General features: G+C 39.8%; 6 protein-coding genes across 6 annotated transcripts; 1 reads left to right on the top strand and 5 right to left on the bottom strand.

Moving 5' to 3' along the window:
* Positions 1 to 6,384: 6,384 nt before the first annotated feature.
* On the bottom strand, positions 6,385 to 6,953 carry MELLADRAFT_94688 (uncharacterized protein; the record flags this gene model as incomplete). The annotated part of the gene is made up of 2 exons (XM_007417304.1): positions 6,385 to 6,628; positions 6,709 to 6,953. 2 exons carry the CDS (start codon positions 6,951 to 6,953, stop codon positions 6,385 to 6,387), a joined length of 489 nt encoding a protein of 162 aa, XP_007417366.1.
* Positions 6,954 to 7,357: 404 nt separating this feature from the next.
* Positions 7,358 to 8,034, bottom strand: MELLADRAFT_68656 (uncharacterized protein; the record flags this gene model as incomplete). Its single annotated transcript, XM_007417291.1, has 4 exons — positions 7,358 to 7,374; positions 7,533 to 7,673; positions 7,733 to 7,853; positions 7,882 to 8,034. The coding sequence occupies 4 exons, from the start codon at positions 8,032 to 8,034 to the stop codon at positions 7,358 to 7,360; spliced, it is 432 nt and encodes a 143-aa protein (XP_007417353.1).
* A 3,949-nt stretch (positions 8,035 to 11,983) lies between these two features.
* Positions 11,984 to 13,260, bottom strand: MELLADRAFT_124017 (uncharacterized protein; the record flags this gene model as incomplete). Its single annotated transcript, XM_007417320.1, has 5 exons — positions 11,984 to 12,515; positions 12,594 to 12,653; positions 12,784 to 12,894; positions 12,990 to 13,001; positions 13,143 to 13,260. The coding sequence occupies 5 exons, from the start codon at positions 13,258 to 13,260 to the stop codon at positions 12,319 to 12,321; spliced, it is 498 nt and encodes a 165-aa protein (XP_007417382.1).
* A 5,433-nt stretch (positions 13,261 to 18,693) lies between these two features.
* Positions 18,694 to 19,703, top strand: MELLADRAFT_57880 (uncharacterized protein; the record flags this gene model as incomplete). The annotated part of the gene is made up of 5 exons (XM_007417287.1): positions 18,694 to 18,901; positions 18,972 to 19,129; positions 19,207 to 19,290; positions 19,373 to 19,560; positions 19,628 to 19,703. 2 exons carry the CDS (start codon positions 19,232 to 19,234, stop codon positions 19,470 to 19,472), a joined length of 159 nt encoding a protein of 52 aa, XP_007417349.1.
* MELLADRAFT_94687 (uncharacterized protein) lies at positions 19,689 to 20,627 on the bottom strand (the record flags this gene model as incomplete). The annotated part of the gene is made up of 6 exons (XM_007417303.1): positions 19,689 to 19,900; positions 19,948 to 20,018; positions 20,267 to 20,307; positions 20,379 to 20,407; positions 20,470 to 20,477; positions 20,620 to 20,627. 6 exons carry the CDS (start codon positions 20,625 to 20,627, stop codon positions 19,689 to 19,691), a joined length of 369 nt encoding a protein of 122 aa, XP_007417365.1.
* An 829-nt stretch (positions 20,628 to 21,456) lies between these two features.
* Positions 21,457 to 22,497, bottom strand: MELLADRAFT_118322 (uncharacterized protein; the record flags this gene model as incomplete). The annotated part of the gene is made up of 2 exons (XM_007417319.1): positions 21,457 to 21,665; positions 22,493 to 22,497. Coding segments are annotated over 2 exons (213 nt in total), but the record flags the coding sequence as incomplete, so codon positions are not given.
* Between the last annotated feature and the right edge of the window lie 926 nt (positions 22,498 to 23,423).

Below are 23,423 nucleotides of genomic sequence, written 5' to 3'. Positions count from 1 at the left end.
TTCCTCGACGACGTGAGCGATCTGCGTCTCTCCCAGGCACCGAACCACCTCGTGAACCAGCTCGAGGACAATCGATCACAGTTTCACGCCCTTCAAGCTCTACTACAGTGAGTCATTCTCACTCCTTACTTTTGATCTTCATCTTTCTCAATGATATCATCCTACATATCATTGATATCATTCATCTTACTTTTTATTTTTGTCTTCCGATGGAATTCAGGCCACAGGTACCCACCAAGGCCGTTCTTTCAATGAACCTCGTCATGACCCTGCTCGGCGAAGATCAGTCACAGTTTCACGTCCTTCGAGATCGACTTCAGTAAGTCTTTCAGTCTTTCTTACCCCACCTCCTTCTTAATCCACCTTCAACATCTCCATCTTTCAAATATCATCATACTTAATGTTTGTTCATTTCAATGTATTTCAGGCTGCAAGTAGCCACCGATCTCGCTCCCTTTTGGTATCGGACGCGGAGATCAACAACCCAATTAGAACTAGCCAAATCAATGAGGCGATTGCAGGAAGTGAAGTTTGTTGTTTCACTTCTGGATTATTTTTCCGTCGTTTCACTTCTCCATTAGTTTTTCTAATTGATAAAATCTTACTACAGATAGCTTCGGGTCCTCCTGAGGTCGATTTTGCCCAAGATTCAGATGAAGATAACACTCAACTCCGAAAACGCAAAAGAAACCAGGTGGTCAATGACGAGTACAATGACGAGTTTGATTACTATGAAAGACCCCCCACCCATGGACCAAACAACGTAAGTCCTTGATATTTTCATTCCCAGTCTATCTTCATTATCTTTGTTTCAATTTCAATGACTGATGTAGATTGAAAAAAAAACATTTATATAGCCATGCGACCAACCCGGACTATCTTACAGATGCATGTGGTGCACAAAGGTGGTTCGGGTTAGTGGCAGCTCTCGTCGTTCAAATCTCAAAGGCCATCGCGATGGATCGAAACAGAGCGGGAAGTCTGGCGCTGGGTGTACTCGTCGTAATCGGGCAATCGCCGCTGGGGCCAAGGTACCACCCACCAAAACCAAATTACGTCAACAACGTCTTCAGCAAAATCATCAAAACTCTCTAGCAGCTTTCATAACTCAAGCGCCTAAGTTTTCAAACAATACGTTGAACCAGTGCCTGGCCGTGTGGCAAGTGGCCCAGGCTTTACCATTCAAAAGGATCGAAGATCCATTGCTCAAGTCAATCATGTATTGGCTCTGTCCGGATGCCTGAGTATTTGGTCGAAAGTGGTCAGCAGAGGAGGCTAAAAGGCTATATCTCTCACTCAGATATCTAGTCATCGAGAAAGAGCTCAAGGAAAGCATATATTTTATATTTCAAATTCTCAAACTACTCTTGTACATGTTGATTGATGCTAACATACTTCTTTCTCTTTTTTTTTACTTGTTTGCAGGAGATAGACAGCAAGTTCTGTCTAATCCAGGACGTTTGGACCGTGAAGGGGAATCTCCATGGATTTATCGGTGCCTCTGTGTCCTACATCCAGAGCGACTGGACTTATGTAGTGCGACACTTAACTTTCAAACTAGTTGCATTGCATCATAAGGGTCATCTACTTGCAGAGCCCTTGGTGACTGTCTTGAAAAAGAACGATTTATATAAAAAGATGAGTTTGAATTTGCTTTAATTTATCATTCTTTTTCTCATATTTGATCCATTCCATTTGCTGACACGCTTTTGGATTTTACATGCTTGCCGGTGTGTCTGATTCAGGAAGCAATAATATCACACTTGGCCGCGAGATGCAACAGCAGCTCCAGGACGAGGGTCTGAAAACCGGGTTCAAATTTCAATGGAAACACTGTAAACATCATTCAACTTCCCCAATTTGGCAGAGGAAAATGATTAATAGTACAGTTTTTCATAAAAGAATCTAATACTGCACACCTGGGCCATTTCACCCACACTACATATGTGCAGCAAGCTAAGTCAATAGTTGTCTATCATGTACATACAGGTCTGCTCAGTTTTTTGCCCATCAGAATAAATAAATCACATGTTATACCACATGTAACTTTTTCGACTTTGAAATTTTTTTCCCAAAAATTCACTACATATAATTCTGTAGCTGCTCAGGCAATATTGTTGAAGCTATGTCTTAGTAACAGAAAGTGTGTTACATGCAGTTGAGTTGATGAGATCACACCAAAACATTGAGTCAGTGTATGTAGTCAATCTTTTGGAAGCTTTTTTCAATCTGAACGAAGTTACAGCATGTATTACATATGAATAACTTGTCCTGATGAGCAGATAACTGAGCAGAACTGTATGTACATGATAACCACATATTCACTGAGCCTGCTACACATATGTAGTGTGGGTGTTATGGCTCAGGTGTGGAGTGATAGACCATTTTATGACAAATCATACTCCCAATCATTTTTCCCTGCCCACTTGGGGAACCCGAATAATGTCTGCAGTGAAATCAAAGTCTCAGTCAGTACGATGCTTTTGTCATAAGATGGGGTTGATTGTAAAAGCTGGGCTAGACGCGCTTGGCATGAAGCCGCTGCAAATTTGACATGCTGCACTTGGTCGATTTCCTCTGGTCGGAGTGTTAGAAGTGATTGAAGAGGACGATGGGTCGGAAGAAGGCACTGAAAATGCTGAGCTGGATTCTGAAGACAATGAAATTGATAGCCAAGCCGATGAAGAAGCCTTTAGCAATAAATCAAGTGTTGTATCAGATTCAGATTTGGAGGAAGAAGATAAGGAACAAGAAGATGAACCTACCTTCTATTGAAACCGCAAGAGTGCCCACTTGTTGGGTGACACTTATATGAAAAAGTTAAGTAAAGATGTGAGTATTCTTCATTCTCACTTCTTTATTTGTATATCTCTGATTTTCTTTCTTTGTTATGTTGTTCTATTACCAGATGGACACAGTCAACAAAAAGCTCACTCGATCGAGCGCCCACCGTGCCGATTTTAATCGACGACGCGAACGTGAAAATCTTGAACGCAAAAAAGAAAAGTTGCGTCCCTTGAAGGCCCTTCTATCTGGCCATGGGATCCGTTGGGGTATTCGAGCTGAGCGATGGGAGCGTATGTGGGAAGCTAAGGATGTAAGTCATCCTTCATTACGCTCTTCTTGTGAATTGATGTGCTAACTAATTAAATTCATTCTTCAGTTGATTGATGGAGTTATGAGGGAGGACTTACGAGAGGTCCATTTCAAGAAGCGCCGGCCAAGAAAGGATGGCAAGCGGCATGGATACTTTGAAGAAGTCGTGTTTTCAGTTGCAGATTGGCAAGCCCTGAGGGATATGTTAGATATCCTCACCGTAAGTGTTTCAGAATCAAATATTCAAGCTCTATTTCTATGACCTCATACTGACTCTTGACATCTACCTCATAGCCTTTCAAGTTTTAACTCGTGAGATGGAAGGCAATACGCCTACAGGTTGCATGGTTCTGGTAAAGTATGTACAGCTTAAGTCATCCAAGGAGGATCAATTGAAGACGATGCACTTGAATGACCCTCTTTACCCGATGGTCGACATCATGCTTGAGGAGATCAAGCTGTATCTTGACAAAGCACTTGATTGCAATACTTTGGTCCTTGCTGCTGTTTTTCACCCTGGGTTACGTCTGTGATTTTTCTCTCGTGCGTTTGGAGAGGGCTCTCCTGAACATGACCGAGCCGAAGCGTTACTGGAGATAGCATTTAAATCTGAGCGTGACCGCCAAGCAGACTCAATTGACTTTGAACCAGTCAACACATCTTCAGTCCACGGTGATTTGCCTCCCAAGATGTTTGATCCTACTTACCTCGATTTTTATAACGAAGTTTCAACTCAAGATAACCTCAATGAGTTGGATCGATACATTCAAGGAATTGATCCAATGAAATCACCTAACGTCAACAATCCTCAACATGCTCTGGATTGGTGGAGGGTAAGTCCTAGTCATCTGTCTTTTTTTCATTGTCACTAGCCAGAGTTAGCGGCGGGCGCCGCACTGAATCTTTATGATTGTATGTTGCTATAACAGCCTACTGTGTACATTCATAACATGATGTCTCACTTGGCATACTTTGAGATTGCCTCAAAGATGAATCAATTTAGCTCAACAATAATCAGAAAAGGCATGACATGTAATTGTCTATAAGACTCTGATGCTGAATGTAGTTGTCAATAATGGCAGTTGACTTGGACCAGCTGTTGCTCTGGATTCTTGGGGGAAGACAAATAGGGTCCCCTATCAATACAGATCTACAATAATGATGGAATAGACTATGCATGTGAAATTTGATTCTCTGTGCAGCTATAGGGGGAGGTTTTATCCTATGCCATCAGAAAACCATGTATGATATCAAGACCTCAAGGAGTAGCACCTGTTGATACATTCTGAGTCTTGGATTGATCAAAGCACATTGGTGTTCAAACAATGATTTCAGCAGAAAGATAAAGCCTAACACAATCTGAAGTCTTGTCATACTGAAAAAAGTCAAGGTTAGGGACTGATCAAGCCTTTACAGATGACTACTTGATAAGGTGGAAGAGTTGACATGCAACACATATCTGAAAATAATGAATGTGGACCACACCACACTTTTTGTGTTTGGTTGGCATGCACAGATAGCCATACTTTGAAAAAAATGTTACAGTAGCAGTACATATGATTGGATGGATAGCTTCAATGAAACAGTATTTTCACCAGGAATGTAACCTCTGATTTACCATCAATACCAATTTGATCTAAAGTGCTCCTTCAATGAGTTGAACATTTTGAAAACAATCTTAGTTTGAGTTGTAATAAAGATGAAGAAGTTCCAGTATGTGTTAACAGTAAGACTCTCAAGAGAATGGAAATTGGAATCAAATTGACTGCTTGATGGCTTTATGCTGTTACATCTAACATCTTGACCAGAGTTTTTGCTAAAATAAATTGTATTGATCCATTTGATACTGAATTGTGAAGAAATTCCAAAGGAGTCTCCAGCAAAATCATCAAAAATTGCATCCTACTCAAAGCCTCCAATGTTGAGTAACAAAAATCAGGCAAAGCTAGTTCTTCTGACCTGAACTTGATGTCCGCATAGAATTCAGTCAGTGCCCACAACATGTTCCTGAGCATATATTGGCAAATCTGTTGTACATCATCAGGTAGCCTTCAACTTAAAGCCACCCCTTCATCATGATCCTCAATATGTTTCCTTACATCTCCTTGCATCACTCGAAAAAGAACTCTGAACCCCGTTCATAACTAAATTTATCCATGTTGGATTCCTAAATCAATTTATTAAAAAAATCTAGATCATCAAGTTTAGGTAAAATATTGCACATTTTAATTTGAATGATGTATTGAGATCTGTAGATTAAATGGGTATGAGTGCCTTGTACTATTGGATTAACCTCAAAGGTTCAGATTGGCTTGGGAAATCTGAATGGGTTGGGTCTGGTTGGTATCTGTCTGTTACACAAATATCTATTGCTAATAAACTGTTGACTATTGTGACTGATTCACATAATATCTTGGATGTGTGTAGGATTTGAATTCTTTTGTAGAGGTCCTCACAATCCAGTCAGATGGTATCTTGGTCTTGTCCTTTGACATGATTGGAGGTGGTGGGGTGTAAGAAAAGTCCAAGAAAGTCCAAGAACAGAGGAAAAAGCTGGAAGACAGTACTGGGGTGCACCCACCTTTAATTTTGATGCTTGAGTGTGCCTAAAAGGAACATTTTTTGTGCTACACCCACCACATAAATACTGATAAATACCTTGTCAAGCCATAATTTTGGTTTCCACTTTTTTGAGGGGGCTTTAGTTTGAACTTATCTTGTCTAATCTATGTCTTAGACAAAAACACCATCAAAAGAAAGAATTTTGATCTAAAATCAAGACCTCCAAGTTTGTAATATATATAAAATTACAATCAAATTATAATCAGGTTTTCAAACAAATTCAAAAATAAGGCAATATTGAATATCTGTGGTTCATTTTTTTCATTGTGATTAACAGATTTCAATCAACTACTCAAAGATAACCAATCACCATAGTATTGTCTTGTTGTATAGTCCTTCAGTTTCTAATACAAAACCAAAAAAAGTTCCCAAAAAAGAGCAAAACAATCTAAATATCTTCATATCCACCATCCACCACAATACCTTCATGAGTAATTTTAGAAATTAAATCATGCATCATTGGCAGGTAATTCAACAGGGAACTTGATGCAAATCAAGACATTTGATTTGAATTGATTGACAGATATCCCAGAGGCTTTATATGAGACTCCAATGGCTAAATTTGTGTTGTGACCCTATCAAGAAAAGAAAAAAGCGAAAGATGATTTTACCATTTCGATGATCTTCCCAAAGCACCCGAACTTGACTATCCCGATTCCTAATCGTTCAACAATAAACAAACAAACCAAACTTAGCCAAAAAAGCAACACAGACTGTAATAACAGCCGACAAATGATAAATCGGTTTAGATGAATTAGATGGGTTTTGAATTAAACTTTGAATTGATTCGATCACTAAAACTAAAGATCCACATCCCATTACAGTTGAATAAATTATATTTCCAATCGTTTCAAATCGACTTGCACCACTTGGATATTTTCTTAAATCTACTTTAGATGCATATTGATGACTATCATAAAGGGAAAAAAGTCATTGAATTAGTTGTGTATTTAGATCGTTATGGTTTTAAAAAAGAGAAGACTGACGTACGCATAATTTAAAGCCAAGTTGGCTAATGGATCAAAAACAGCATCAAGAGCCGTAGCAAAGAATGATAACGAAAGAGATGAGATAGCAGCATAGAGTTGTAAGATGGCTAAGCAACAATTCACCACAAACGAAGCTCTGATGGCCCATCTAACGTGTTTGGCAGTTGAAGAGTTTTGATCTAAGGCTTCTTGTGCATCTTCTTCTAAACTTTTTAACTTACTGGTCTTTTTGGGGTTTTTTTGCATGGGTTTCGTGATGATTGGGTGTTTGGATTTGGGGGTTCCGATGGGTTAAAGTCATTGGATGTAGATCGTCGGGAAGTGCATGAGGTATTATTCGAATTATCAGACCGAAAGTTGATCGATCAAAGACAAATGTAAAAAGAAGATGATCAACATTTGGATTAAGATATCTTAGATTAGGGGCTCTCAAACCTGACCCGGTTTTCAAAAACCCAGTTGACCCAGTTGACTTTTTGGCAGTAACTTTGTATATAAATTTGAAATTTATTGACAGCTCCCAGCCAAAAAGTCAACTGGGTCAACTGGGTTTTTTGAAACCGGGTCAGGTTTGAGAGCCCCTATTGTACAAGATCAAAAGTGACCAAATTTACTTACGATATGTTCATTTTGAGTTTCATAAAACTCTTCTACACCTTTTGCTTTCCTACCATGTTGTTTACGAAGTTGACTTAAACTTTCAAAAACTTGAACCAAATCAAATGAGCAATCACACTTGAGAATCACAAAAGAAACAAATTAGCTGGAAAATCTCTTGGATTCCAAAGTTTTGGAATTGAAAAAGAATTGAAAAAGCATACCTACCTTTGAAATGAACAGTCGCTGTAAAAGGTGCATAATCTTCGCTATTGAGAGAAATTGCATCTGGATCTGATTTTCCTCTCACAGCCTCAACATCACCAGCGGGACCTAAATCTTTGGCAATCACTACTAAGTTGGAAACTTCTGGACCAAAATAACATTAGGACCTATGCTTGAAACGATAAAACAAACTAAATACATACTGCCATCTATTGTAGGTGTCAATGTATTAGCCTTTGTAGGATCAGACGTGGTCACAGGAACCGATGACAAAGGTGTCCCCACAGGAGCATTGGATGAGGTGTGGTCTACCACTTGAGATTCCTACAACTGTTTGATCCAATGACTGTACTTGTCCAAGTACTGGGTGAGCTCCCGAGAAGCCATATGTAGTGCTGAAATCTGTAGCAGTGTTTGGCAAAGGTCCACTGGTGAGCGTGTCCAGTGACTGAAATTGTGGTGTGGTGGTCTTAAGAGTGACTGACAGACTCAAGTTTGGGTACATATCAGTCCCAATACGTGGATAGATGGCGTTTGTGAAAGGTGACACATACCGCTAGATGATGACTTTTGCACTTGTTTGTCTTCATCTTTATTATCGTCACCAGAGGCAGGTTGTTGGGTCGGTTTTTTCTCATTTTATTTGATGAATTGGTTCGATTAGGATGTCTAACTGAAGTCATTTCACATTCATCTCTGTATTGTTATTCTTATCATCGATGTTGATGTGAATGTTGCGATGATGAAATAAAATGACTGTTAGGTCTTACTGGCAAATATGATTGTTCTTGATATGATCGTTCTTGAAGTTCATTAGGTAGAAAATAAATGCGGAAGATTCCGAATCGATGAACCAAAGTCAGTCACTGGAACATCACATAGGGTCACAAAAAAAAGGTGAAGTTTGAAGCTTACAAAAATAAACAAGCCGGTGATATTCTCAATTGTGTCGTCTGATGTGGTCTCAATGTTTTTCGGAACAATTTAAAAGAGGTCAGTGATTTAATCAAATTTGTTTTGATCATTCCTAGATAGACTTACTTACAATCTCTGTTGATGTGACATTGATTTGGGTGGAATACAATTGCAAGATTGGCAAATGGTTTTGGTGATTCGATTCGGAATCAATACTCATTGTCCATAAGCTATTTTATTATCAACTTTTAAATGCTTTGATGATATGCATTACTTTCAATCATCTTCACTGTTTTTTGAAGTCAGTTCTGGATCTGATTTAAATTTTGTAATTCGTTCAGGTTTGTTTGATTGATAGATGGATTTAATTTTGAATTGAAATTTTTGGTTTCTAATAAAAAGTATTTAGATGGAGAGAAAAGTCTAGCAGAGATGGGTGTAGCTGAATGAGATCGAGTGAGGGCTTACAATGTGGGGTTTAGCGGTGAGGTCAAGTTGATGGTAAAAGACTGGAGCTCAGGAGATGTAAAAAGATGACTTGTGTGAACCAATCAATAGATAGATTGCACGAATCATGTGGAAGTGCTATGAAATTGGAAAATGATTGTCGCAAAGTTGTATGTAACTTTGGCTGGGCAAAACTCAGAGTTGTGGGGGGAAAAGTGCAGGTTTTGGGAGGTTTTATCTGAATTCCATGTTTGCCTTGGATTTAATTCCTATTTAATATATATGATTCCTATTTAATATATATGGATGATGATAGTAATATAGCAATTAATGAGATCCTTGGGTATAAGCCTAGGAGAAGGTAGTCGCACGTACGTTAGGGAAGTTATCGAGTTTGAAGCACAGCAAATGTGAAATAGTAGGGAGAAGCGGGATATTGCTAAGAATCAAGCAAGTTGGATTATATGAAAATTGTTTTAAGAGAGGGATTGGTTCCGTGGAAAAGCCGCTTGGAAGGCACCCTGTCAAAAACCTGTTGGGCAAATGTTGGGTAAATCATAGACGAGACGTGATGGATTGAAAGACAAAACGGATGAGGGTTGGAAGCTGTTGGAAGTAATGAAACTTCGCGGTATTACAGTAATAGTAAGTTGAGTGAAAATCTGTATGCAGTATTAATCAGTCAATTAGGTGGCACACGTGAAAGTGACACTGTGAATTGTAAAAGGTGAGGAGATTATAGACAAAGTGATGGATTGAATGGCTGATAGAGTCATAAGATGCGGTAATTCTGGGATATCATGATGTCATTTTAAGAGGGTGTAGGTGCGGATAAACAAATTCATGGTTGACCTTTAACTTGTAATGATTTATGATCATCCCCTTACTGATGATGCTTGCCTCACAGTCTCATCATGGCAAATATCCTGTACTGTCTGTCTTAGCTCGTGACTACCTCGCCACTCCAGCGGCTTCATCTCCCCCGGAGAGATCTTTCTCAATTGCAGGCCGGATTTGCACTGATGAGCGAGGTGGATTAAAGCCTCGAATGACCGAGATTTTGGTCTGTAGTAATTTATGGATGGGAGAAGGGGTACCTCTTACTGGTGATTTTGCAGAGGTTGGAAAGGTGATTGAGTTTGCCAAGAAGGCAATAATGAAAAAACCCAGAAAGACTTATGTTTCAACTTGATTTTGTTTTTTATTTTCTCTATCGTTTACAATTTTATCTTATAACCTTTTCATTACAATCATTTACAACTTTACTTTACTTCTTCTCTACACTCCTTCAAACCACAAGTTGTTTTTACATTTTTTTTCTTTTTTGACACAAAAATTGTTTTTAGGGTCAGTAACGCTGGTAGCGCTGCGAATAAGAATTACGCTATGAGCTACTTTTTTTTGGCACCCAAACTTGCTAACTACCGCTAACACTACTGAGCTTAGCGGGTTTTTCTACACGCCACGCCAGTGCTTTCCTGGCTAGTAGCGCTGGGTAGCGCGGCGAGCCGGACTTGGTTTGGCTGAGCAGTAGAAATATATCTACCACCAGACCGAGTGCTAAACTCGACCATCGATGGCTAGGACCGTTCAGTATCATAAAGAAAATTTCAACGTCAGCTTACAAATTGGCCTTACCCGCAAGCATGAGTAAAGTCATCCTGTTTTTCATGTATCAGTCCTAAGGAAACACTCACCAGATGAAATGGAAGAAAGAGTTCAGGTACCGCCGCCAGTAATAGAGATCGACGGTGAGGAGGAGTGGGAAGTGGCGGAAATTCTTGACAAACGTCGTCGTAAAGGGAATGATGAGTACCTAATTTCGTGGAAAGGTTTCAACAAGTCGGAGGATTCGTGGGAACCGGCGGTTAACGTTCAGAATGCCCAACAAATGATCGACGATTTTGATCTAAGGTTTCCACATGCATCCGAAGATCACAGAAGAAAACGAAGGATACGGGGGTAAGCGAGAGGGGCCGATGCTTTTTCCCACCGGGTTTTTTAATGCCAGGCCCCGGGGGGAACCGACCGGTTGCGAAGAGGGAACCGGGGCGTAGAGGGGGAATAGTGGTATGATCCATGACACACGACCCGGGTATGTCACAGACCCGTGACAGGTGCCAGACCAGAGCCGCACTTGTACCCAGACCTCACACTATAGTTGCCTCTTCTTCATGCTACAATAACTATAACACCTAGATCTGGCATCAGTCTCTCACCCTCTATCCCCAAGTCGTGACCCCTTGCCCGGTCATAACATGTTCATAGAGACTAATGGAACCTAAATTATCACCTATACAAATTTGAGCAGAAGGGGAGCTCTAGGTGCAGATGCAAAGAGGGAGTCAATAATGTCAACCCTTTTCCCTGCACATGCTCCAAATTTGACAAAGAAATTAAACCTTGAAAATCAATCAAGCTGCTCAACTTATCACCACTCTAAAAGACATGAAAAATAGATGAAATATCCAACAGCAACCCCTGCCCTGACACAGCCAGAGGGGTTTTACTTATTGAGATAATCAAACACTCTTTCTTATTCAGATTCTTATGATCTCATCCTTAATGTTCATTTCCTCTTTGTGTGTCTTCATTTCATTATTCCACGAATGGTATTTGATTCCTTCTTTAATGTATCTTATTTTACCTTGGTTTCACGAGTTTCCCTTACTATAAGAATGTTTGCTCGTCTCATGTAAGAGTCCTTTTTTCTCATTCATTATTATCTGTGTCTCTTTTACCAATAGGCACTCAGCTTTTCCTTCAACACTTGTGTTATCTGTCTGCCTACTGAGAACTCATTGTGTTCTATCAAAGCTTATACTGCTATATTACTAGGGCTCAAACAGACATGCAATGTTTGATAACCAAAAGGCTCAAATCACACTAAGAAACAAAAGTGGGGTGAAAGAAGCCAAAAAGAGTATCCTATATGAGCCTTGTGGAGACCAGATCAAGGGATCAAAGAATCTGGTGAAGAATCTGTGAATTTGAGTATTTCCAAACCATCATCTCATTCCACATCTCATAGCTTTAAAAACCATTTGAAACAGGGTAAAAGAGAGACACCATGAGCTTTTGTTGATCAAGTTGTAGAGATCAACCCATATATGGCTGGCAAAAAGGGGTGGCAGGAAATGCTTTTTAAATCAAAACAAGAACCTTGATAACATTGATAAGAAAAGCACCATATAAGATTCTGAAGGTTGAAAAGGACTTCTGTAAGGAGTTCATATTCTCAAGCTTTTATATGTGGTGATTGATTGTGCTGATAAGGAAAGGATAACAACTTGGGAGCCGAAAAAAAGAAAGGGTGAGAGGCTGGCTTGGCTAATCCCTTGGGGCGTCTGTTGTGAGGGGCATCATGATGTGATTGGAGAGATTCCACACCATCCACAATTCCTTTGTTCGAACCTTTAGTCTACATCTAGTCTATGGCAACATATGGTGCCGCCTTTGACATAATAAATTTTACACTGTGGAGCCAGCAAGAGCCATCCTTTCTCCGCCAAATATATGCCTCAGCCTCATCCCAACGAATTTTTTGATCATGAGAACGCTGAGCAGCAGATTTCCATACTAATTTATAGCCTTCTCCCTCTTTTACCTTTCCACTCACGTTTACTGTGGCAAGATGGGATAAAAATGAACAAATCTTTGATAAGTCTTAAGATATGACTTCATAATTGATTGGTGGCTTACTTGCAAACTCCGCATCTTTTAATTTCTTGAACAGACCTTGTCTGAAGAACTGAAGAAAAGCTGGTGTTCAAGATACATGATTATTAATTGACATGGAACTTTCAAGGCATGATTGAGAAGTATCTGTCTTGCTTCATCATGGGAAGTAATGAGGATGTCAAGTCCTTCCTTTTTGAAACTCACTACTCACCTGTGGTGGTTTGAATTTTACCATTGACATAAATTTCTGGGTCATGTGGCCCAAGAAAGTGTGCAAGCTCATGCTCTGAATTCACTGAATCAGGGGATTTGGTGACGAGGTCTATAAAATCATATCCAAGACCCTTCACATCCAAATCTGTTAACCTGAGAGGTAAGTGTATGATACAGAGTCATAGAGTATGCATCAGAACTCACCTGTTACCATATCTGGAAATAACAACATACACATTTGCAAAAAGAAGGTGGTCAGCGTTTTTCAGGAAGCTCAATGATCATACCAATATGACCTGGAGTGCACACTAATGGTGATGAGATGTGAAAAAACTTGAAGTGCACAACAGGACTTACCTTCAGTCAATATAAATTCAAAACTTTCTGGTAGCTCTGACAACACAAAGGTCATCATTGGTGAATAGAGGAGGATGACCAAAAGTAATTTCTTAAACATCTCGACTATACAGGGCATGATGAGAGTGAATGAATGAATGATCCAAAGCTGGGATGTAGACTACTTCTAAGAAAACAAATTGTTGAGAAGCAATGAAGATCAGTTGCTTTCTGTCAAATATGAGGGTCTTTTATATTGGAATTATTCATCTGCGAGTCATTTATTGACTCTCTGATACACGTTTTGTACTTCAGATGAAGCTGTGAATCACGAGCTTATCAAAATCTACCTGCGTGTGCAGCCAATTTGAGAGAATTGATAGTTCTTTTAAAAATTCCGTCGCCGGGAAAAACCATTGAATGAATCTCTGAATCAGTTGTCTCTTGTGTCTGAGCAATCTTACTGCCAGTGAGAAAAAGAGTCAACTGTTGTAGAGAGGTTTGTTACCTAGTGTTGTCCGTTTTGTGGCAGTGTTTTTTTTAAAAAAAAGTCAACAATCTGCATCAAAGCGCCCGTAAATCTTTGCCAATGATTTTTCCAACAAATCGCCACCGTTCCGATCAGCTGAGACTGATTGGCCCGCAAAAAGTCTACCATGATACTGATCGCATCCTACGATTTTCGCCGGGGTTTGTTCCCTGTGGCGGCATTTTTTTCAATGAATGAATAGATAAGCGTTGATTAGAAAAGCTATAAATATTTCTTGAACGTTTTCGATGTTCGCTGTCGAAGGGTAGCATGCCGCAGTCATCTCTACGCAATTTTTCACTGTGAATCATGCTTTGTCAAACTCCATCTGAGGCGTGGGCAGACAATTTGACAGAGCGCTTTTAGAAATTTTCCCGCCGCCCTTGAATCAATCTTTGAATTGAATTGTTTCTCATGCAAATCTTACTACCAGTGAGAAACAGAGCCAAGTCCTGTACCGGGGTTTGCTACCTGGTTTTGTCTCTTTCGCAGCGGTGTTTTCTCTCGAAAAATTCAACCATATGTTTTGCATCGCGTGTAAATGCTCACCATGAGTTTTTTCGGACAAAGCGCCTCCGATCCGATCCGCTGGGCCTGATTGCTCACCAAGCAGATTAGAATGATACTGGTTGCATCTCAAGTATCTTTCGCTGGGGTTATCGACTGCGAAGGCTTCTTATCAAATAAATCAACATCATCCAAGGGATTTCCTTCGCATGCCCCAGTCCCCTCCACGCAGATGTTAATGAATAAGAGTTTCTTTTGGAAGAATCTCCGCTCCTACGACCCACTGGGACTTATTGACTCGCAAAAAGTCTATATGATGCTGATCACGTCTCGCATTTGTTATCGGGTAAGGTCGACTGATGCGGCCATCAAGGTTGAAATCACTTCACTATGCACAGCTATATGACAGGTCCTCAGTAGTGGTGTGGTGTACCACTATTTTGAAGAACCAATACACACCACTATCTGCAGAAACCCACTATGGATCATATGTAGTGGTGTGTGTTAGTCACTAACACTCACTGTGATATTGTATCACTAGCACTATAATAGTGCACATGTTTTTTGAATGTGAAAAAAGAAATTTATCAAAAGGCGTGTAGTGCACTACCTAGAAAATATGCACAAAGAACTATTCATCTTGGTTTATGGATTACTTGAGCCGGTCAGGAAAAAGCAGAGAGATTGAAAATGAACCAAGTTTTAAAGAGAGTTGGGAAGCAAGGGGAAAGGAGTGAGATGAGAAAATAATAAGATAAGATAGCCAAGATTTGTATTAAAGAAATCTGTGAACCTGAAGAATAAGATAAGTTGAATGAGGAACAAGTGCATAGGGAGATAACAAACAAAAAAGATGCAGAAATATTGACAATTAAGGATTACTTCATTTTTTGCATATACACATCCAACACAAGGCCTCAGAAAACTCTCAGGAAACATTGAAACCGGCCTTTATCCATTCACAAAATGAATTAAGTTGTTCAATGGTTGCCCTTTACAATGCCACTAGCCAAATTGGGCGGCGGGCGCCGCAGTCATAATAAGGGCTCATCAAAAATCCATTTGCAATCCATTCTCTTGTAGGTCAATAGTTAGCAGGTCAACCACCCCTAGCTCTGCCCTGGCCAACAAGCAAGGCTGAGGCACAAGAAATTCTGAGGCAAATTCTCAAGTTCAAGGTCTGAAATGTATGTGTCAAAGTTCTCCTCTTTCTCTCCTGTAACACATCATGGGGAAATGTGTGTCCCATACCTTGTTACCCATCCTACTACTCATGGACCACAGCACATGTTTTTGCCTTTGTGGGCCCTTCCAAAGAATGTGGAGGCTAGACTGGATCAAACATCACCTACACAGGCCAGCTTTGTTAGGGGCAATTAATTGGATGACAACATAGCAGACTCCATTTCATAGCCCAAAGGAGATCACTTTATATATCTTGAGTAACACATTGCTAGCCTAAGTAAAACTACACAGTCAAGGTGACCAAATGAAAATCAAGGCAATCTGAGAGAGGGAAATTAAATTATTGCCCCTGGCATCAAGAAACAGGAAGGGGACAGGGTGGCACCACAACCATAGATGCCTTGCATTGAAATACGATAAAAACCCTTGAACAGATCTTGTCCAAGGATTTGATCCAAGTTATTTTTTGGCACAAAAAATACCATGGATCAGAACGTTGGAAAGACTCTGTCCAAGGATTTTTGTCCGGTGATCCCTCAAATTTTTCAATCCAAGGCATTTGTGTTGGCTGTGTGGGGTGGGGTATGGATATTGCACGGCCTATGAGTTCCAAATATGGTGGAAACAATTATTGGGATTAGCATTGGTAATTTTCAACAGAGGTGATGACACATACACTCAGAGTGGAGTGGCAATATTCTTGTCCTAAGCCTAATCCCTAACCCCTGGTGGTTTCATTATCAGAGTATCTCTAGTTTTGTTTTGTCTTGGTGTTTTAGATACCTCATTAGTTGCTCTAGAATGATAGCACCACATAGGTTCTTAATTGAAACAGGTGTGCATAAATACTGTGATCTCCTTTGTGTCCGATTATAGCAGTAGTGATGAAATGACACTCATGCACAAAGGACAACTATCACAACACACCAACAGTGAGGCTTATAAATAAAGTATAATTGTGGTTCCTCAGGCTATGTAGATCAATGCAGCAGAGTCCTCACTGGTGATAAACTAAGTCTTTGAAATGAAATCGACAGATCCCTCTGTCTTACTCACCTCAGGTAATCATTGTATTTCCTTTTTTGGCATCTGTCTGTTGTTTCAATTTCAATCATTCATCTCAAAACTGATGATCTTGATTAATCTGACATATGAAGTCATAAATTGCATATATGTATCTCAAGCATGTATCTTGAATTGATCTGAATTGGGTCATCTACTTTGTCAAACTCATCCATCAGAAGACAGTTGTTCATCCAGAAATCATGTCCTTGTCATCTAAATCAATCATAGCTTGTGATACCAACATTTGACACAATCAAAGATAGATCAAAAACTAATAGTTGCACAGATCTTTTTGGACCCCACTATTTAGCGCCCCTTTGGCAAATACCCGGAGCCCTCTTATTTTGGGGCATTACCCGAGTTACCCGACACAACCCGAGCGCACCCAGCCAAAATTTTGGTGAGTCGGACCTCAGGGGCTCCTTACGTGGGCATCTTCCCACAACGCAGCCCCTCTTTAACCTTTTTTGAGCCACATTTTGACCAATAGGGCGATAGAAGCTTTGTTGCCTCATTGGAAACAACTAAAAGGGCTGCTGATTATTTGTAAGCCCGGCCCGGCCCGTAGACCTGTCGGGTTCCATGCTAATGGTCCCCTCTCTCTCCTCTGTTCCTTTGTCCTTCTCCATTTCAAACTTTCCATCACCTACCGATACATTCCAATACATTTCCACAGCTCACCTCACAATTCCTACACCCATCTTCATGAATCATCACACCTCCATCATCACACAATCAGGCACAAACAAAACCAACTCGCGCGAGAAAGAGACCAGTGTCAAGAGGTCACTGATGTCGACAAAGAAGACAATGCAGAAGAAATTCAAAAAAAAGGTTTCAACTCGCTTAGAAAGAGGTTATTGACATCAACTCTATTCTTAGATCTTTCCTTTCATTGATTTAAGCGACAAGGACCAACCACATGATTATAATCAATCGATTTGGATCATCTTTGCTTTGAACTTCAAACATGGATCATCCTACAACCAGACATCAAGATACTTATACTCTCTTGGACGGAAAACCTTTTATCATTTGTCATAAGTTGCTTGATCAAATTCTCAATTCAATATCTTTACATACATCCTTGTCAAAAACAGATCACCTTTCAACTTCAAATATTTCACCTACATTTCCTCATAATTGTCAAGATGCGATGTCTCCAGAATGTTATTCATATTTGATTCTGCCAAAAAGATGTTTTCCTTTTCTTTCTTCACAACAAAATTGACTACACATATGATTTATAGACTCTAACAATACATACTGTGCTCCCTTTCATAAAGAAACGAAGAATGTATCCATTGTTTTGATTTGTGTTGCAACAGAACAAAAAATGTAAGAGTTAGGCTCTGTTTTGGTACAAATTGGCTCATTTGGCTTACAAAACCATATTGACTCATGACTACTGCAAAAACCAATTGAAAATGCATATACACATATAAAAAGAGTAAACAAGAATCATTAAAAGGGTAACCGAGGATGATTACAAGCGAATGTCGTTGGAATAAGCAGAGTCGCCCCTTTTCTAAAAAGGGGGCTGCTTTATGTTCGCAGCCCGGTGTCCGGTCCAAGAAGGGGCTCCGGATACCAATCCGAGGGCGCTAAATAGTGGGATCCATCTTTTTAACCTTGACTCTTTTGACTTGAGTGTGGTTGTTTAGATCTCCTGATTTCTAGTTTCCTGACTATAAACATTTTATAATCCGCAATGATACGGAGATTCAATTTTGTGCTTTAGAACTTGAAGCTTTGATCACAAGTGGTCAATTGATGCAGCAGATAGCTCATTCAGAAATTCTATCATATAAACTTAAAGATAGGGAAAGTATGCAAAGCATGATACTGAGAAAGATGCATTTGTAGCAAATGGTTTCTAGTGAGGTGATTGGAATTTTACTACAGTATGTTGACTGCATATAGGTACAGCAAGTGCTTTCATTAATACCACAGTGTATTGGCTACTTAAATAAAGGAAGTCAACAATGTTTGAATATGAAATTGAATCAATTGCAAAATATGTCAAAATGATTGGAGGTTTGAAAATGATCAAAAATAGGCTATCATGTTATTGTTATCATTATTGTGGATGATAATGATACAAACTCAATGATTACTTGGCAAGAAACAATATAACAGATTGCAATTCAAGGATGAATTGTAACATGATTGTGTTGAATTGAGGGGAAAACCCCTGTTGCTCAACTTGAATTTTGTTGCACAATCTTTACATCAGTTGATAGTGCTGAAAGCTTGATGTTACATAATTTCAGTTGTTTCTCATTTTAGAAATCAAATGGAATTTGGTGTTATTGACTCACTGCAAAATCTGAAGAAAGGATAAATGAGAGGATTGATTATAGTGTACTTTCCAATGGTTTACATTTTTCAAGATCGAAGTGATTTAACTGCAGGGTGATTGGAGTCATAAAACTTAATGTATGCAAGATCTTATCCTTACTTGTGTGCTAGAATTTGATGAGGAAGAATGACGCTGTAGAAAAGAAGAAGTTCAATAAAGATATTCAAAATGGTGTCAAAATTCCAAAATCAATGAAACTTACATGATATTGTTGCTCAAGAATGATTGCAATATCATTTGCGGCGTATGAAGGAATATGAAGAATACCATCATGAAGGTAAGGTAACCTATTTTAACTTGACCAACTTGCTCTCTGCCTTCTAACTTGAAAATACAATCATGCAGAAGATATGTCCAGACCTTTCAAAGTTGAAAATCAGAGTCAGTCTCCAACAGACCAATGATAGTGTAACATTTACCACCTAATTGTCACACACCTCATCACACAGCCAATAAGTTGATATGTGCCCCTTAATTCCGCACTTCGATCCGATCTGGATCAATCAGACTTTAGATGCCAACTTAGAGAACTATATCAACATGAAGAATCAACAAAATGGATAAAGAATGGGGAAGAATCTTGCAGAGGTGGGTCAGTCTAACCTGCTTCAAGACCGTCAAAGACAATTGTGATCCAACCCGGACTAAGAACGCTAATATTGAGTACCTTCGGATCTTTCTCCTTGGTACCCAATCCATTTGATAAAGCGTAAAGCTAAGCTGCTTCATTGCCACCCAAGATCTCATTCTTTGAGTCGTATCCTGAATCTTCCGATGTGTTCAATGCGCCCCTGTGAATCGGCCAACGAATTGTGTAAACATGCTTGTTGGGGTTGGCGATCAACAGCGCGTCTTTACCTGTATATATATATGTGACTTCATAACCAGTCAATGGTGGCCAGGTTGTACCGAGAGCATCCTAGTCCTTGACTATAACGGGAACAATGTCGGCATAGTAATTCGCGGCAATCCCTTGACCGTTAGTGATTCCACGGAGTTGCATTTGATGCACACACTCCAAAACTTGGCCCAAATAGACCCAATCCAAAAATCCAATCGATCTTGATGCACTCGGAATGGTGTCATGATGACATTGGTGGCTGTATGTCCCATGTCGCCATATAGCCTCATCTGTTGACCATTAGGACCTTTGGCATGTCGGAAAGAATGGATTCAACTTGTGTATCTTTGGGCATCCTGGTTGTGACTTGGGTCTACATAAGCTTCCCTGAGATCGACGGTCAAACTACTTCAGAAAAGTTCAAAAAAATGATAATTTGACATACCAAAGCAAAAAAGAGAACGAGTTTACTACAAAAAAACTCGCATTGGTGTAGTCACTGTAGTCACTACTAAGACACTACTTTGCACTTGTGTCAAGTGATAACTCATCTATAAAATTTGATTCATAACCGCCAAAAAAACTAAAGTCAATCAATTATGTAGAATGATTTGTTATAATTTGGTTTAGAGATGAAGAAAGAAAGAAACCTCTACCTTTCACCTTGATTTACCAACAATAACAAAACAAACTGCCCCTGAAACAAAATAAACTAAGAATTCAATTCGACAGATCTCATGAATCTGATTTGAGATAAAAGATGCTTACGGTATTGCAGTTATACGCCAATTGAGAGTCTTCCACATGAATCAAAATAAGAGATCGAAGCCGGTATTGAATCAGTTGTTAAACCTTCAACCCATAGAACTAAATGGGACCATGAAAGATATCAGACAAAGGTATTTTTAAGAATCAATTGTTCCTCAAGAAAATTAAGAAATCAACTGTATTCAAGGTTTCTACAGACGATGTTGGGTGAAGATTTGGTCGCTAATGATCGCCGACAAACCACGACATTTGAAACAGATATTGGTGAGTGATCGGATGCTCGGCCGATGGGCAACATTCGGGAGCCAGGATGAATGACAATGGTACGTTAGGCAGGATTGGTTGGTAAGTTTTGAGACGGAGAAAGAGGATGACCAGGTGGTTGAAGGCTACTCGAACCGTGGATAGGACCCGTAGGATCTCGTGCAGTCGAAAACTTCAAGACGAGGAAGAGCAGGAGAGTGAGCCAAAAGTGTGTTATCGTCACCTCCGAGCATCACTGTCTTCTTGCAATTCCGCTGACTTTCCCAAGTGGCTTCATCGGCTCTCCAAGTCTACGAGGTTTGATGCTCTGCTTTGGCGAATGATGATGCGACTATGTATTCCGATCAGTTCGGAGTGAGCTGGAAGGTTTATGTCATGTAATGAGAAAACGGGTGCTCCTTCTTTAAAGATGGAATGTATCAGACATTTCTAATTGAAAAGTACAATTTCATTCAAGAAACTGACCTTTTCAAGAAATTGTTAGCATTAGTAGCAATAACCAGTCCAGGACTCGTTCCATCTTCTGACCCATAGGTAAATTCATCTTAAAAGCATAAAACCAAGCCAAAATTCTCCAGAGATACCAGTGGATACAACATATTGAAATCGATTATCAGGTTTCAAATGTCTTCGAAGTTCAAAATAAGATGAAAATAATATCCAATTGATAGAATTGATAGCTCCTAATTGGTAGGCTTGTTGGACTGCTTCACTGAATGAAGTTTTGACGATGTCCTTTGGAATGCAAAGTTCAAATCTTCTAGTCAGAATCTTTTAGTAAGAAAGATCGGTTTTGATGATCAACTCAACTGACAATCTTCCAATGTACCCTCAACAGCCAAGTTAAAGACATTAGGGTCTAAGACAGTAGTCATTTGAGCTTCTTGAATCGGACTAACTCTACCTTTAGGATGTAAAATGAAGATTGAAACATCCTTTTTACCTCTAATACTACAAATAGCAGCACTACCAGTATCACCACTTGTAGCACCCACAACAGTGATTCTCTGTTTATGTTCTCGTCTAGAGTTCTTTCGTGCCAAGAAAAATTCAATTAAGTTTCTCAAGAATTTGATGCAACATGTCTGAATGCAAAAGTAAGACCATGCCAAAATTTGAGCGCGGATGTAGTAGAATCGAGAGTTCTGATAGGTGCGATAGACGTTTGTGAAAAGGTTGAATGAGATTGATTGATAGTCTAGCAGAGTTTGGTATAGTTAGATGAGATCGAGACCATTCTTTTTATTTGATTGTGATCATTGTTATCAATGATGTTAACTCGTTTTGAATCAAGGGTTTTTCTAAATTGATGGACGGGTAGGATGCAAAAATTGTCAGAAGAAAACCATACACAGTTGAGAAATGGATATCTTTTCAGTTAAAGAGTATCGTACCTTTTGCACTAACTTAACTAAGTCCATCTGCTCATTTTGCGGCGCGAGCTTGCGAGCAGAGGGACTTAGGCCTAATGTCCGGTTCCTTGGTGAGGAGCACATCCACCTCTTGGTGGGGGAAATTGGTCCCAATGGAAAACTTTTTTCCCTATTTACGAATTTTCCTAAACTTTTGACACGTTATAGGCTGTCATCTTGCACACCTGACTGCATCCTCAGATTATCTCATTTCAAGATCAGTCAAAAATTTCATAAGACGTCAAAATGGGATGTTTTGAGATTTTGGGAAAGCTGTATTGCTGCGAGTTACAGTGTGTATTCATTGTATGTAAGTGGATACCACAACTTCAAAAGAGTGTTACAGAATGAAATTGTGCGCTTGCAAACAGAAAAAATTAAGGTCAATCTGTTAGTGATCAACAAAACTTCAGCAAAGCTTTCATTAATCCTACTTACCTCATGAATCACCTGGATCCAATGTTATTCCAGACTGGAGCTGATCCCATTTGCCAGGCTGACAGAGAAGACAAGCTACCTCGTGCAATCCAGATCTGCAACTTGATCCAAGAGCTGAACATGACTCCAAAAAGTTTCATGCAGAACATGATTGAATCTGATGATGATGAAATCATCATCCGCCGACAATACTGGGGCACCGAAACTGGCTGGAATTCGACTGAAAAGCTTGTACTTGGTTTTAAGGGATTGATCTTGGGAAGCCAAGGTGGTTCTGCGAGATGGGAGCAGTTCATTTTGAATGAAGTAAGTAGAATTATTGCTGGATCACATAGGAAGGTCTTGTTTAATGATGTTTTGTTGTCCTTCCAGGCCAAGGAAATTGTCAAACGAGAGGACTTACCCAAAGGAAATGCACCAACAGGTGCTTTCTACAGTTCTGACTCGGTGGGGCCTGATTTTTTTAATGAAGAGGCCGAACTCGAAAGATACAGCCTGATCCGGCAAAGAATGCCATTCCTTCACGGCCTCATACACTCAAAAATTGAGATGTGGAACCTCAAGCGAGCCGATGCGCGACTCCAGCGGAAGCAGGCAAATTCAGGTGCGCTCGATGAATCAATGGAAGTTCAAAGCAATGAAGACGATATTGACGATGATCAGAGCGCGGTGGAGGCTCTGGAAGGCATCTCTCACTCAGTCGAGCTTGAACCAGACCTGCTTGATGGGCAGAGGCTTGAGCAAGTGAGCTTCATCATTTGCAGGCGACTGCTGTGTTTTTTTAGATTGTCCTCGCGCTCATGAAGTACTTTTCTTTGCATTATACTTTTGCTCAGATACCTGTGATTGTATTAGCTATGATCGCTTTTGCATGCAATAGAAGATTTAATGGTGTACAGCTACAAAACTCTCTGGCTTTTGTCGCCTGCGG

The sequence above is a fragment of the Melampsora larici-populina genome (assembly GCF_000204055.1).
Source record: "Melampsora larici-populina 98AG31 unplaced genomic scaffold MELLAscaffold_71, whole genome shotgun sequence".
Lineage (NCBI taxonomy): Eukaryota > Fungi > Basidiomycota > Pucciniomycetes > Pucciniales > Melampsoraceae > Melampsora > Melampsora laricis-populina.
This window is presented reverse-complemented; position numbering and strand designations above follow the sequence as displayed.